Source organism: Elgaria multicarinata, chromosome 9 (assembly GCF_023053635.1).
Source record: "Elgaria multicarinata webbii isolate HBS135686 ecotype San Diego chromosome 9, rElgMul1.1.pri, whole genome shotgun sequence".
Taxonomy (NCBI): domain Eukaryota; kingdom Metazoa; phylum Chordata; class Lepidosauria; order Squamata; family Anguidae; genus Elgaria; species Elgaria multicarinata.
Genome location: NC_086179.1, coordinates 29,649,208 through 29,661,651, shown reverse-complemented (window position 1 = coordinate 29,661,651; position 12,444 = coordinate 29,649,208). Strand labels below are relative to the sequence as shown.

The window sequence follows — 12,444 nt, the reverse complement described above, 5'->3', positions numbered from 1 at the left end:
ATAAGACACAGAAAACGTTCGTGACAGTCTTCCATCTCCTTCGTCAAGTCAATATTTTGAAAGATCTAGGTATAGGAAGGTTTTGGGAAAGGATCCAAAATACAATGGGCTCACCCACCACCACACATCCTATCAGATTTTTTTAAAACAGAAAAAAACCAGGTTTTTAGCCAGTTTGAACAATCACTGCAGCCCACCATGGCTTACCTAAGCTGTAGTGGGTTGCAGTGTGTACCCGTGGCCATTTTTAATATAGAACCCTTGGTGGGGGATTGCCATGGTTTCTTGTGTTATAGGAACCTGGCCACTAGCGGTTGTTTGAGGATTACACAAGCCTCAAATAACCCATGTTTTGTTGTAGGATTATTTAAGGGTTGTTTAACCATCAAACAAGCCCTGCCCCCTTGTTTGGGTGACACAACAACCCATGGCAACCTCCCGCTGGGAGTTAAATATTTAAAATGGTCACTGGTACATGCCACAACCCACCATGGCTCAAATAAGCCTTGATGGGCTGCAGTGATTGTGCAAATCCAGTCACTGTAATACATTCATAAGAACCATACAGTATCTTCACCATACGCCCATTCAAAAATGCAAGTACAAGTTAAACATGTCCCCAAAGTGTCTCTGTGAACTAGATCCTCATTTCAATGAAATCAAGGCTGATTTGCTGTGCTGATATTGCTTCTGGTGAAGAGTAGGGATGAATGAATCTGTCACTTTTGATGTCTCTCAGTTCTTATTTTTCCAAACTTAACTTTGGAAAACTTGGCAAACTTTGAGCATTTCCCCAAAGTTAAGCTTGGTTTGTAGCAAACTTTGAGATTTTGTTTTTTAAGCGCTCGTGTAAATTCATATACATTTTTGTACATATTCCTAATACATACATTTTTGTATTCAATCTTGCCTAATATGCATATTTTTGGAAATAATTCTAATATTAGAATTATATTATAATATCTAATAATCTCCTTCCTATCTCTCCTCTCTCATCTCACACTATTGCCCCGCTCGTGCTCTTCGCTCCTCTGATGCCATGTTTCTCGCCTGCCCAAGGGCCTCTACTTCCCTTGCTCGGCTTCATCCATTTTCTTCTGCTGCCCCTTATGCCTGGAACGCTCTTCCAGAACATTTGAGAACTACAAGTTCAACCTCAGCTTTTAAAGCTCAGCTAAAAACTTTTCTTTTTCCTAAAGCTTTTAAAACCTGATTTTGTTCTGACTTTATACTGTTAGTTTTACCCTACCCAGTGCCTGTTTACCCTACCCTGTGCCTGTTTGCATTCTCTTCCCCTCCTTATTGTTTTATTATGATTTTATTAGAATGTAAGCCTATGCGGCAGGGTCTTGCTATTTACTGTTTTACTCTGTACAGCACTATGTACATTGATGGTGCTATATAAATAAATAATAATAATAATAATATAATGCATTTCTGAATATTATTTTCAAAAATATATGCATTTTTGTGTGTATTTCTGCTAAGATACACATTTTTGTATGAATTTTTTTTACTAGAAAACTCCATCACAAAATTCAGAGAAGTACAAATTTCAATGGATAATGGAGTTTCAGTTCAAAAGCACGAAATTAGGTGGACTCACACTAAATTCTCTAGCAAAGGGACAGTCTTTTGGTTTTCCAGAAGCACAGCTCCTTTGCAATCCCCTGTAGAATTGCATGAATTTTGATAATAAAGCACTCAGATGAACTGTGCCATCATGTGCATGATGTCAACTCAGTTAGCTTCAGCTCCAGTTCTAACACAGCAAAATATTAATGGCAACGGGAATAATCTTGTCAGCAATGAAGGGAAAAAAGACAGCCGTCATATGAATTGGGCGTCACTGAAATCCAGAAGCAGGGCTTAATTTGACTTGGAGCCTATTTTAATGACACATTCATGACAAAGACCAATTTCTCCTTTGCTTCCAAGGGCCACTTTATACATTACCATCCAGCAATGACAAAGGAGCTTGGAACTCAAACTTTTCCCCGCAGTGGGGGCTGCCCATTCTCATATGCAGAAAGCGTAAAAAAAGAAAACGAAAAAAATTGATGTCGCTTATGCAAATGCCATCATCGCTTGTTGGTAAGGCAAAAAGCAGCCTAGATCTACAGGTGGTATGGCTGGCTTCCAAGTCGAATGTAAGTATAGCTGGATCTGTCAGTTTCGCTTACTCCAACATTGTGTTTCTGTGTGTGTGTGTGTGTGTGTGTGTATTAATCTCAAACTCTTTCCATCCCATTCATGAAGTAACTCTCAAATTTTAATAAGTTCTTAACAAACAATCAACTGAATGTAATTCTCACCCATCTGCACTGGCCAAATTCAATACGGAACAGCTATTCCTAACATGGAAAGGGCCATGCCAAATCTGTCTGCCACAGAATTATTAAAGATGTCAGAAGAAAATGGTGGCCACCCTAATTCAGCATCATAAACATCTCTGCCTGGATGGACAAATCTGCCCATTTTGCTGTCTTCCAACATTTTTTTTAAAAAATCTCAAGTTCTTTCCATTTCATTTATGGAGAAATTTGTGAAATTGGCTAAGTTCTTGTATATCCCTAATCAAATGAAATTCTAAGCCAACACTAGTCAACGGTCACGTGAGTTCTGGCACCATTCTTTATGTTATGAGGTGGTAGAATTCTGAATGGTACTACTTCAGACTGCAGGGTGTGTGTGTGAGAGGGGAAATCACATTTTTGAGTGCTCTGACACATTTTTTAAAAGTTTTCTTGCATGCCACATTAATGAGAGGCAGTGGAGGCTAGTGGTTTTGATGTTAGTGGGGCAGTGAATGTGCTCCAGTTTTCATTCAGGATCAGTCAGAATGCTAAACAAGTTTTCCAAGGGGCTTCCGGCTGGTTCTGACTGAAACCTGGAGTGGATTTGCCACCTCACTGACATCGGAGCCACCAGCCTCCATGGGTGAGAGGGCTATGCTAAGTCTTTTCCCCGATGTTCTAGTATATTACATGCAGAAGCTTTCAAAATATACTGTAACACACACCACCATCAGCTGCAACTCTTCAAGTGGGTACAATACAGAACCACTCCATTCTGCATCATGGCCTAATTTAGAACGGCCTAATTTAAAAGAAAGTTTTATTTTTGCCTTTATTTTGCTTTGTTCATATTGTATTAAATAGTACATTGCTTTGTGGGCCCTAGGGGGCAAAAAAGCAATTTATAAATACTTTTAATAAATTATAACAATAAATAAGAATGGTTCCAAACACTATGAATGGGAACTCTACATAAAGGAGCTGGCACAACAGAATCAGACTGACAGGTCAGCCGCTGTTTCCAGAACTCATTGGGACAAACAGGGTCGTCCCAAGACATTTTGCTGCTTCAGGTTGAAAAGTAAATCTCAACATCCCTCCCACCCCCCAGCCCCAGTCATGGCATGCAATACCCAAGGCTGGTAAAAGTACCTGAAGCCCCAAATCCCACAACGGCCTCCTCCACCCCCAAAACTCGGCAGTAAAAATACAATCATAATGAATTACATAACTAACAAGTTGCTGCCCTTTCCGGGCAACCAAAATTAGCTTTCTGAGGCTGTCACCTCACTCTGCCCAATGGTAGGGCTGGCGCTGGGGACAACGTTTCTACTGGCTCCACTGGATATTCTGAAAAGACTGATCTCTTCTGGCAGGCCTACCCAGTTGAATTTTAAGATGACTTTTTTAATGGTGTGCTGCTTTTAATGATGCACTGGTTTTAAACGTTTGAATTAGTTGTATGTATTTCATGGTGTTTTTATTAGTGTTGTACCCTGCCTCGATCCAGAGAAAGAAGCGGGTAACAAATAAATTATTATTATTATTATTATTATTATTATTATTATTATTATTATTATTATTATTATTATTATTGGATTGGCCGTGATTTCAGAGCCAAATGTTTCTCTTAATCATAACCTATTTGCTTCTTCCCCTACCATTTAGATAAGAACACATGTAACAAAATCCGTGCAAATACAAATTGCAACTTAAGGGGGGGGGGGGGGGAAACAAACCTGGCAAGTGGCAGAAGGCAAAGTATTTTGTAGTACCTAGGGTGACCATATGAAAAGGAGGACAGTTTCCTGTATCTTTAACAGTTATGTAGAAAAGGGAAGTTCAGCAGGTGTCATTTCTATGCCTGCAGCACCTGGTGAACTTCCCTCTTCATCACAACAGTTAAAGTTTCAGGAGCCCTGCCCTCTTTTGTATCTGGTCACTCTAGTATAGCTCCTGCACCTTTAACTATTATGATGAAGAGGGAATTTCACCAGGTGCTGCATGCATACAAATGACACCTGCTGAAATTCCTTTTTCTAGAAAACTGTGAAAGATACAGGAGCCCTGTCCTCCTCTCCCTAGTAGTGCCTCACCACCTCCAATCCCATTTGAGAATACCCTCTTTAAACATAATCAAGAGATTGCAACCCACCCTCTGACCAAACACACATAGTAGTGGAGTTGTATTGGTGCCATTGCAGACAGGAAATCAATGGGAATCACTCAAACCAATTTAAGCAGGCCCACACAACAGGTGCTGACCCTGTCCTCTGTCAAATTGGTAAAAAAAACAGTATATCAGCCTCAAGAACACATAAACCAACATTATATGGTTTTGCAGCTATGCTCTTGTTCATTTATCAATTCTGCACACATGATCTGTACAATACCTACACGGAAACACATGACAGAAAATACAGAATCAGTCAAGATGAAACCAGGGCTGCTGGTGATGCAAAATGACCAAAGCTAGATCTACATCAAGTAGGATATAACACTTTGAAAGCGGTTTGAAAATGACATATGGGATGTGTCATGAGCCCCAACAGTTGTCAATGCTGCCATAAACTGTTAGGAAGCCGTAGTGTAGATCCTACCCAACTCTCATGTTTTTGCCACAAGTGCAAAGCAACAACTTCTTTAACAACAAGCTTTTCCTCACTGTGGACCTTAAATAGTTAAACTTTTCAATGAAAGAAACAAAGAAAGGAGGGGAGGACCAGCATTTGTCCTGAAATGATCTGAAATAAGAAGGCCCAAAAGATCCAGCTCTCACAAAAGGACATGAATTTAGAATTGCCATTTATACTTTTTGCCTCCAACCAGCAGCCTGGAGTGGGGAAGATGATGGAGAAACTCCACCTTGGATTAAATTATCCAAATATTTCACCATTTAGAAAGGTCCATCTTTCTGTTCATATATAGGTTGCTGACAAAATTGCCATTCTTGGGCATAGCCGGGGTGGGTGGGGAGGTAAAGAATGGGTATTTTAAACATTATGATTTTGGATATTCTTTTAACTGTTTGTAATCCACCTACAGAATGCTTGCTATTGGGCGGATTAAACATATAAAGAATATATATATATATATATATATATATATATATATATATATAAAGGCACCTTCTTAGCAGGGATTGGCCTGTAAATTATACACACTCTCCCTTCGTTAAAGAAGATCCCCTTCCTTTTCATGGAGAGCTAGCATTAAAGGTTGCGGAAAGGTACCGCGGCTTTCTTAGTTTCTGAGCTCTTCAAACACAGCTGCTCTCAGGGTTGAATACCCGAGTCATGGCCCTTCAGTTGCGGCCCAAGCAAAGTTTAGCAGACGTAAAGGAAGCATGGCCTGGCAAAGATGAATCCTGGGTCACAGGATATATCCCTGTGTTGTAAAACAATTACAGGCCTCCCAGTCTCCATGGCCTCTTTGGCCATGCCTGGGGCTGTTAAAGCAGCCCATATTAACCCCACCAAGATTCTCGACACACACACACCCGGAACAGGGCACCCCCCCATTCCCTTTCCTTGCAGATGTCATAAAGCGATCTTCAGAGTGCAAGCTAGAGATGCATTCCCCTGCTTTCTTTCTATTATCAGGGCCACTGAATTTATACACACACAGAGAGAGAGTGACAATATCCTAAACGAAGGGAAGGAGATATTTGCCATAACGTTGTAAAGGCATTGGGCTCTGCCAGGTTTATCTGACAGGTTAAAGGTTTGGCCAGAGGAGTGGATGAAATTTGTGCCGGCATGGAGGTAGGGTGCAGAGCGTGAGAAAAGATGACTTGCCTGTCCATGCTGGGCTGGTTGACTGGCTAAGATCCTTTTTTAATTATCATGGCTCCCTCTTTGGGGAGGTGGACCAGCTTGCTAATTAGGGCTATAAACAACTCCCCACCCTTCCAGACACACACACACACACACACTTCGTTTTCCATTTGTTCCATTGTCCATTAAAACAAAGAGGTATGGAGGGGTTCATTTTTGAATGGGGCATAATGCCTTCATCTTACCCCCAGTTAGAAAGTCAAGAAATGAATGAACACCACCTCCAAGCTGGCTGTTTGCTGGGTTTTGCTAATTTTCTAACTTTCTTTAGCCAAGAGAGAGAGAGAGAGAGAGACGTTTGGGTGAGGACAAGGGAAAGAAAAAGGGATCAATTAAAGAGAACTAAGCTGCTAACCTCAGCGTATGACAGGTTATTTATTTACAGGATTTATAATCCTTTCTATATCTAACAAGACACCCGATCAGTAATAAGGATCAAAATGCAGAATTAAGATATTTTAAATCACATTATGTCAATAACACCATGGTTGGTCAATCAGAGAAGGCTTGTTGAAATAAAAACATGTCTTCAGGAGGCGCTGAAAACAAAATGCCGGTGCCCAGCTCGATATCAACAGGCAGGGAGTTCCACAGGGAGGGAGCCAAGTGGATGCCAAATAGACCACCGGTCCATCCAGAACCATCAGGAGTGCCTGCTTTACGTTACAAGAACATAATGCCTCAAAAACAGTGGGGGCTGGTGGCTCCAATGTCAGTGGGGCAGCAAATCCATTCTGGGTTTCAGTCAGAACCAGTCAAGACTCTAAAGGAGCTCTGTACCTTGGATAGCTCTTTTAGAGTTCTGACTGGTTCTGATTGAAACCCGGAGCAGTTTCACCACCCCACTGATATCAGAGCCACCAGCCTCCACTGCTTAAAAAGGTGGGTGTCGAGGTTCAAGCACTGACAGTGGCTGGCACTGTCAGGGTAGGATCTTGGGTCCAAAGTCCAGACCCCATTCAGCAGCATGATCAGGAGGGCCCCCCAAACACCACAGGGCTTGCTTCCCAAATTTGGAAGTCAAATAAGACATAGTACATTCTCATCTAAAGAACAACCACCATCACGCCCATTACACCATTAATTCCAGCATCCAAAATTACTTATGGTAGTTCTCTGCATGGTTAGACAGAAAGAAGTCCTACAACCCCAAGGGCTGGGGAATACTGGGAGTTGCAGGACTCCCCCACCCCCCATCTAAACATGCATAGGATTACACCCTTAACTGCTCTACTGACCCTGGAGGCCTCGATTTCTAATCACAGATGTTTGGGGGCTTGATTTTATTACTGAGTGGGAACATTTGCCTTCATTTCTACCCCACACATTCCAGTGCATAGCTCAGGGTTCGAAACAGGTTTTGGGGCAAATCGATCAAACTAGGAGAAATTTGCCTCCAGGGCAAGATCCACACTACTGCTTTAAAATGGTTTATAACAGTAGTGGCAACTGTTGGGGCCCAGGACACACCCCATATACAGTTTTCAAAACGTTATATCCTCTTGGTGTAGATCTGCTTTCTTTTGCTTCCGGATCCTGTGGATGAGCTGCAGAAGCACTGTAGGGCCAAGGGCCACCAGTTCGGCTGCCTGGCTCAGTCCCGCCACTTGCCCATTTCAATTAGACTTCAGCTCCCAGCTCCCCGCTGTTCGACAGAAATCGATTCCGCTTCCCTTTCCCACAATTTCTTTGGCAGAGAAGTAATTTAGGGACCTGCCTGGGCATGTGGATCGATGCTCCCTGCCTTCTCCTTATTTTAAGTTTGTAACCTTACAACCCCCCACCCACCCATCCCAAACAAAAAAAGGGACCCCTAACCTAAAAATTAAAAGCGAGATACAAATCCATCTGCATATTTCAAAGTAGCCCCTGATCCATCTGAGCTGGACAGCCGTCTCTTCCGACCTGTTGCCTCCTGGTTTTATACCGATTTAGGCGTGATATCCTGTGCGCACATACCTGGGAGTAAGTCTCATTGAACGTAGACATCCACAGGACATACACAGGATGACGGTGACCAAAGTTTTGTTAACTTCTCTCAGCATCTTTCTGAAATTTTAGAGAGCTTAGAGAGAGTTTGTTTAAAGAAACATTTTCTTTAAAGCCACAGGTGGTTTATTCTATTTTAATAACCCGCACAAACACACCCTTTGCAACCGGCTGAAAGTTGCAGATGCCTAGAGCAAAAGTGGCTATAAAAGTAATGCAAAAGGTGCTGTAAACGAGGGACATTTCTAGTTCATTATTTCGGCTGATTTCCCCATTACGCTATTTTATTTATTTATATATAAAAAATATGTGGGGGTAGATGTAAATGCAAGGAAAAAATAAAATTTCTTTCCCCCCCTCCCCTTCATCACCATTCGCTTCCAATGAAGCTATATTTCTCCCCAAACGCAAAAGGATTCTTTACATAACAACTGAAACTCCGAGGGCAGCCTAATTGGATTAAGTCCTCTGAAAAGGAGGTGAAGGTGTCTGAATGGGGCCGCGCCAAAAGCCCCACTTTCCCTGCCATCTGCTAAGCAAGGCGAAAGGGGTTTCTGATTAATATTATCTTAATCAATCCCGTTGCCATCTCTCAGAGAGCCGGCCTGGATTGCTTCCCCCCCCCTCCCTGTTTTGACTTTGAGGGTCACAACAGCAGCCGCAGCAGCCCGGCTCGGTTGGGGGAATTTGGCACAGAGGTCTCGTGGGTCCCTTAAGAGCAAAGCAGCGGTCCAGTGAATTCAATGGGCGTCGCCACACTCGCCGAAGCAAGGTGCAGAAGGCTGATCATATCGCCTGCCTTACCCTGGAAGACTCGGCCCAGCGAGCACCAAGGCGAGGAGAGGGGGGGGGGGAGAGGAATTTTAGTTTTGCCGGGGGGGAGGGAAGATTTACAGAAAGACTTTCAGTGGCTCAACACCTCCCCCCCCCCCCCCGCTCCTTCCCAATCTCCGTCCTGGGTACTTCAGAATAAAGACGGCATCTTATTCGATCGTGGCACACCGGGTCATTTCAAAACTCCTGGACTTGACGGTTTAACCCCCCTCCCCGGCCCGCCCTCCTTTCGATGCTAAGACGCCTCGCTTCGCGGAGCCCACGCGGGCGAAGCCAGCCCTGCGGCCTTTGGAGGCCCTGTTGCCCCTTGGGCCGAGAGGGGTCCTGCGCGCCGGCTCCGAAGTCCTGCCCCGACGATGCCGCGGGAGAATGCAGGGCGGGCGGTTTGCCTTCGCATCGCGCCCTGGAAAGCCCAGCCTGCCTGCCTGCCGGGCGGATTTCTCAGCGGAGAAGAGGAGGCCCAAGAAAACCAGCAGAGGCCTGGCCATTGGAAGAGTGGGGGGAGGCCCTCCGTGGACACCGTAGCTTCCTCCCTTCTCTCTTCTCGCACCCAGTGGGTTGACCAGAATTCTATTATTTATCATCATCATCATCATTAAGACAACTTGACTTGGCAAAGCCCGTCATGTCCATCTCTTACCACAAGCGAGAAAGGAGTGATGATGATGATGATGATGATGATGATGATGATGATGATGATGATGATAGGTGTAGAAGGCACGTTTGGCCATATCATTATGTTATCTCCCTCACTCCTAGACTTCCCCGCCCCCGCCTAAACGTTGCGGAACCGAAATGTCCGGGGCCACCACGCCCAAATGGACGGGGGAAGCCTTCCTTTCGTTTTCCTTCCTCTCGCGCTTCGCCGAGAGCTCCATCGGAATCCGACCCCCGCTCAGCTCCGCCGCGTCGATCGCGGCTGCGTCTTTACGCCCGAAGGGCTCCCAAATCAGAGAGACACAGAGAGATCCCGGCTAACTTCCATCGGCGAAAACTTCCTCCTCGCGGGTGGAGGGCGGGAGAAGCCTTTGGGCTGCCGGCTCGGCCTGGCTTGCCCGGCGGGCCCGATCCTTCACCTCCGGCTTCACTTGACCTCGCCGCCAACAAGCCGCGCGCTCGGGCCTAGGCGGGGTGGCCAAAGCAGCCGCGTTTCCTAGCCAGCCACCTGACTACTGCAAACTCTGTTCGTTTCTCTCCCTTCCCCCCCCGCCCCTTGCCCCCTCTCCGGTCACTTTCCTCGTCTTTTTCTTTCCAAAGTTCACCTTGGGCCCTAACTTTAAACTTCAGCGTTTCTGGAAAGCTGTGCTCCTCGAAACACCTCTAGCAGAAGAAATCCATTTCCTCCCAAGGAAACAACCCAAAGAAAACCAGTTTAGGGTGGTAGTGATGGTGGTGGTGCTGAAACGACAAAGGAGGAAAAGTACCCCCTCCCCCAGGTAGATTCTCCCCCGCCCCCAACCCAAGTTTAAGGCAAAAGAGAGGCCCTCGCCGCCCCCATCTCTCTGGCCAGGAAGCACCTGCTGAGTTTTCAGCGGGGACCTCGCTTCTTTGGCTTTCACAGTTGCGCGTCCGTCCCAGAGACCCGGAGCGGCCAGAAGTGATGTCTCTCCCCGTGGGAGCCAAGTCGCCTCGAGCCTTGCAGCCGGCCGGGACACAGGTGGCTTCACCGCGTGGCTCTAGTCGAGAAAGGAACTCCGGATCCTGGTGCCAGATGCCAGCATCATCGGCGCGATTAGGCCCGTTTACACGGGGATTCTGGCTACAACTTCTAGCTCTCTTTATCTATCTATTGATCTTGATACTGTAAACAGAATTCGAGGGGCGCAGAGGAAGGGAAGAGGACGGAACTCCGAACTATAGCAGCAAACAGTGCCATCCCATACACGTTTACTCAGAAGTCAGCCCCGCCGAGTTGCATGGGGCTTACTCTCGAGTAATAGGAGTGCGCTGTAAATGGCGACGAGCGGTACTAAGACTGAAATTCGGAGCAGACTTACCTGGAAGGAAGACCCCACAGCAATAACTGAAGAGGGCTTACTTCCAAGTAACTGCTCGACAGCTGGTAGTGGCAGTCCAGAAACCGAAAGGGAGACTTGGGCCAGAAAGGACCGCTTGCATTTACGAATTGTACTAAAAATCACCCGTGACTAGCTGAGCCGCAGCCTGAAAAGCCTTCTCCGGCCGAGGACGGCAAGAGGCGGAGGGCCGCGATCTCCGGGCGCTGTGGCCCAAGCGAGCCCTGGCCTCCGGGCCAGAAGGCGATCAGCTGCTAAACGGGCCAGAACCGCACACACGGCTGCCTTGAGCCAGACGCCTGAAGCCGGACGGAACCGCCTAGGAAGCCCCCGGTCCACTCAGGTCTCTCTGCCCACAGCTGTCCTCCAAGCGCCCCGACGCAAGGCTCCGGAGCGGCAACAGCAGCGAACACCCCTAAAACCAAATCACCCCGCCAAGTTCCCCTCGCGGGCTCGATTCTAACCCAGCCACCCCCGTCCCCGAGTCCAAATCAAGCCCGCGGGCCGGTCCGCCTCGTGAAGGCCGTCGCAAGAAAATCGCTCCTGAACTGCTCGAAGCCTGAAAGTGGTTTTGAGGGGTTCGAAGAGGGCGCGCTGTCTAGCCCGATCCGCGCCACTTGGACGTGGGGAAGGGCGGCTGCAAACCCAGGCGCCTTCCTCGGGAGGAAGTCAGCCCCGTCGGTCTCGTCCTGGGTCCACGTGCCGAGGATCGGGGCCGGCCGTCCAAGCCCTCGCCCCGCCTCGAGTGACAGGTCAGGGTTGTGCAGCCACGCAGTCCCCGTCCACACACGACTCAGCCCAAGCTGGGGCCAGCCCTTGGTGGGCGGGTGGGGGGATCCCGCGGCCCCCAGGAAAGAAAGAGCGCCACTGGTTTCCCGTGGGGCGCCCCCCCCCCCCAAACACCCACACGAACACACCCTGGTCCCCTCCTTGCCAAGTGTAGCCCAAAGCAGTGGCGCTTTCTTGGCGCCCCGACGGCTCGGACTGACCTGTGGAATCCATGTCAGGTTCCTCCAGCAACCCACAATGCATGCTGTTCCCATGGACAGTGCGGGAGCCCCCCAAAGCCTCGGGTAGGAGTGGGTGGTGGTGGCGGTAGTGGTGATGGTGGTTTTGGAGTTCCCCCTTTGCTCAGAGGGGCAGGCAGAAGAAAGAGGGGGATGGACGCCTGGTCTCTGTGTGTGAGGGTCTGTGGGGGGGGGAGGTTAGAGGTGGGGGGGAGAAAGCGAGAAAAAAGAGAGAGAGAGAGGAGAGAGAGAGAGAGAGAGAGAGAAGGAAGGGGGAGGAGGAGGAGAAGAGAGAGAAAGAGAGAGAGATCCTCAGTAAATCCAGCAGGGCAACGCCAGAGCCGTCAAAATGTTTGCGGATGTTTCATGGGAAAAAGCGTCATTTTATAGGAGCCCTGATGGGAGAAATGTCATTGATAGGCCGACCAGCCTGATGAATGGCTGCTAGTCAGATGGGGATGTGGCA

At 47.2% G+C, this 12,444-nt stretch overlaps 1 protein-coding gene across 2 annotated transcripts in view; it reads right to left on the bottom strand.

The window, feature by feature from the left end:
• The window catches only part of RFX4 (regulatory factor X4), an 89,538-nt gene extending 77,389 nt beyond the window's left edge, over positions 1–12,149 (bottom strand). For both annotated transcript variants that reach the window (XM_063133428.1, XM_063133429.1), the window contains exon 1: positions 11,961–12,149. In XM_063133428.1, the coding sequence (XP_062989498.1) occupies positions 11,961–12,003 (43 nt within the window). In that variant the 5' untranslated portion in view covers positions 12,004–12,149. The remainder of the gene's footprint in view (positions 1–11,960) is intronic.
• Between the last annotated feature and the right edge of the window lie 295 nt (positions 12,150–12,444).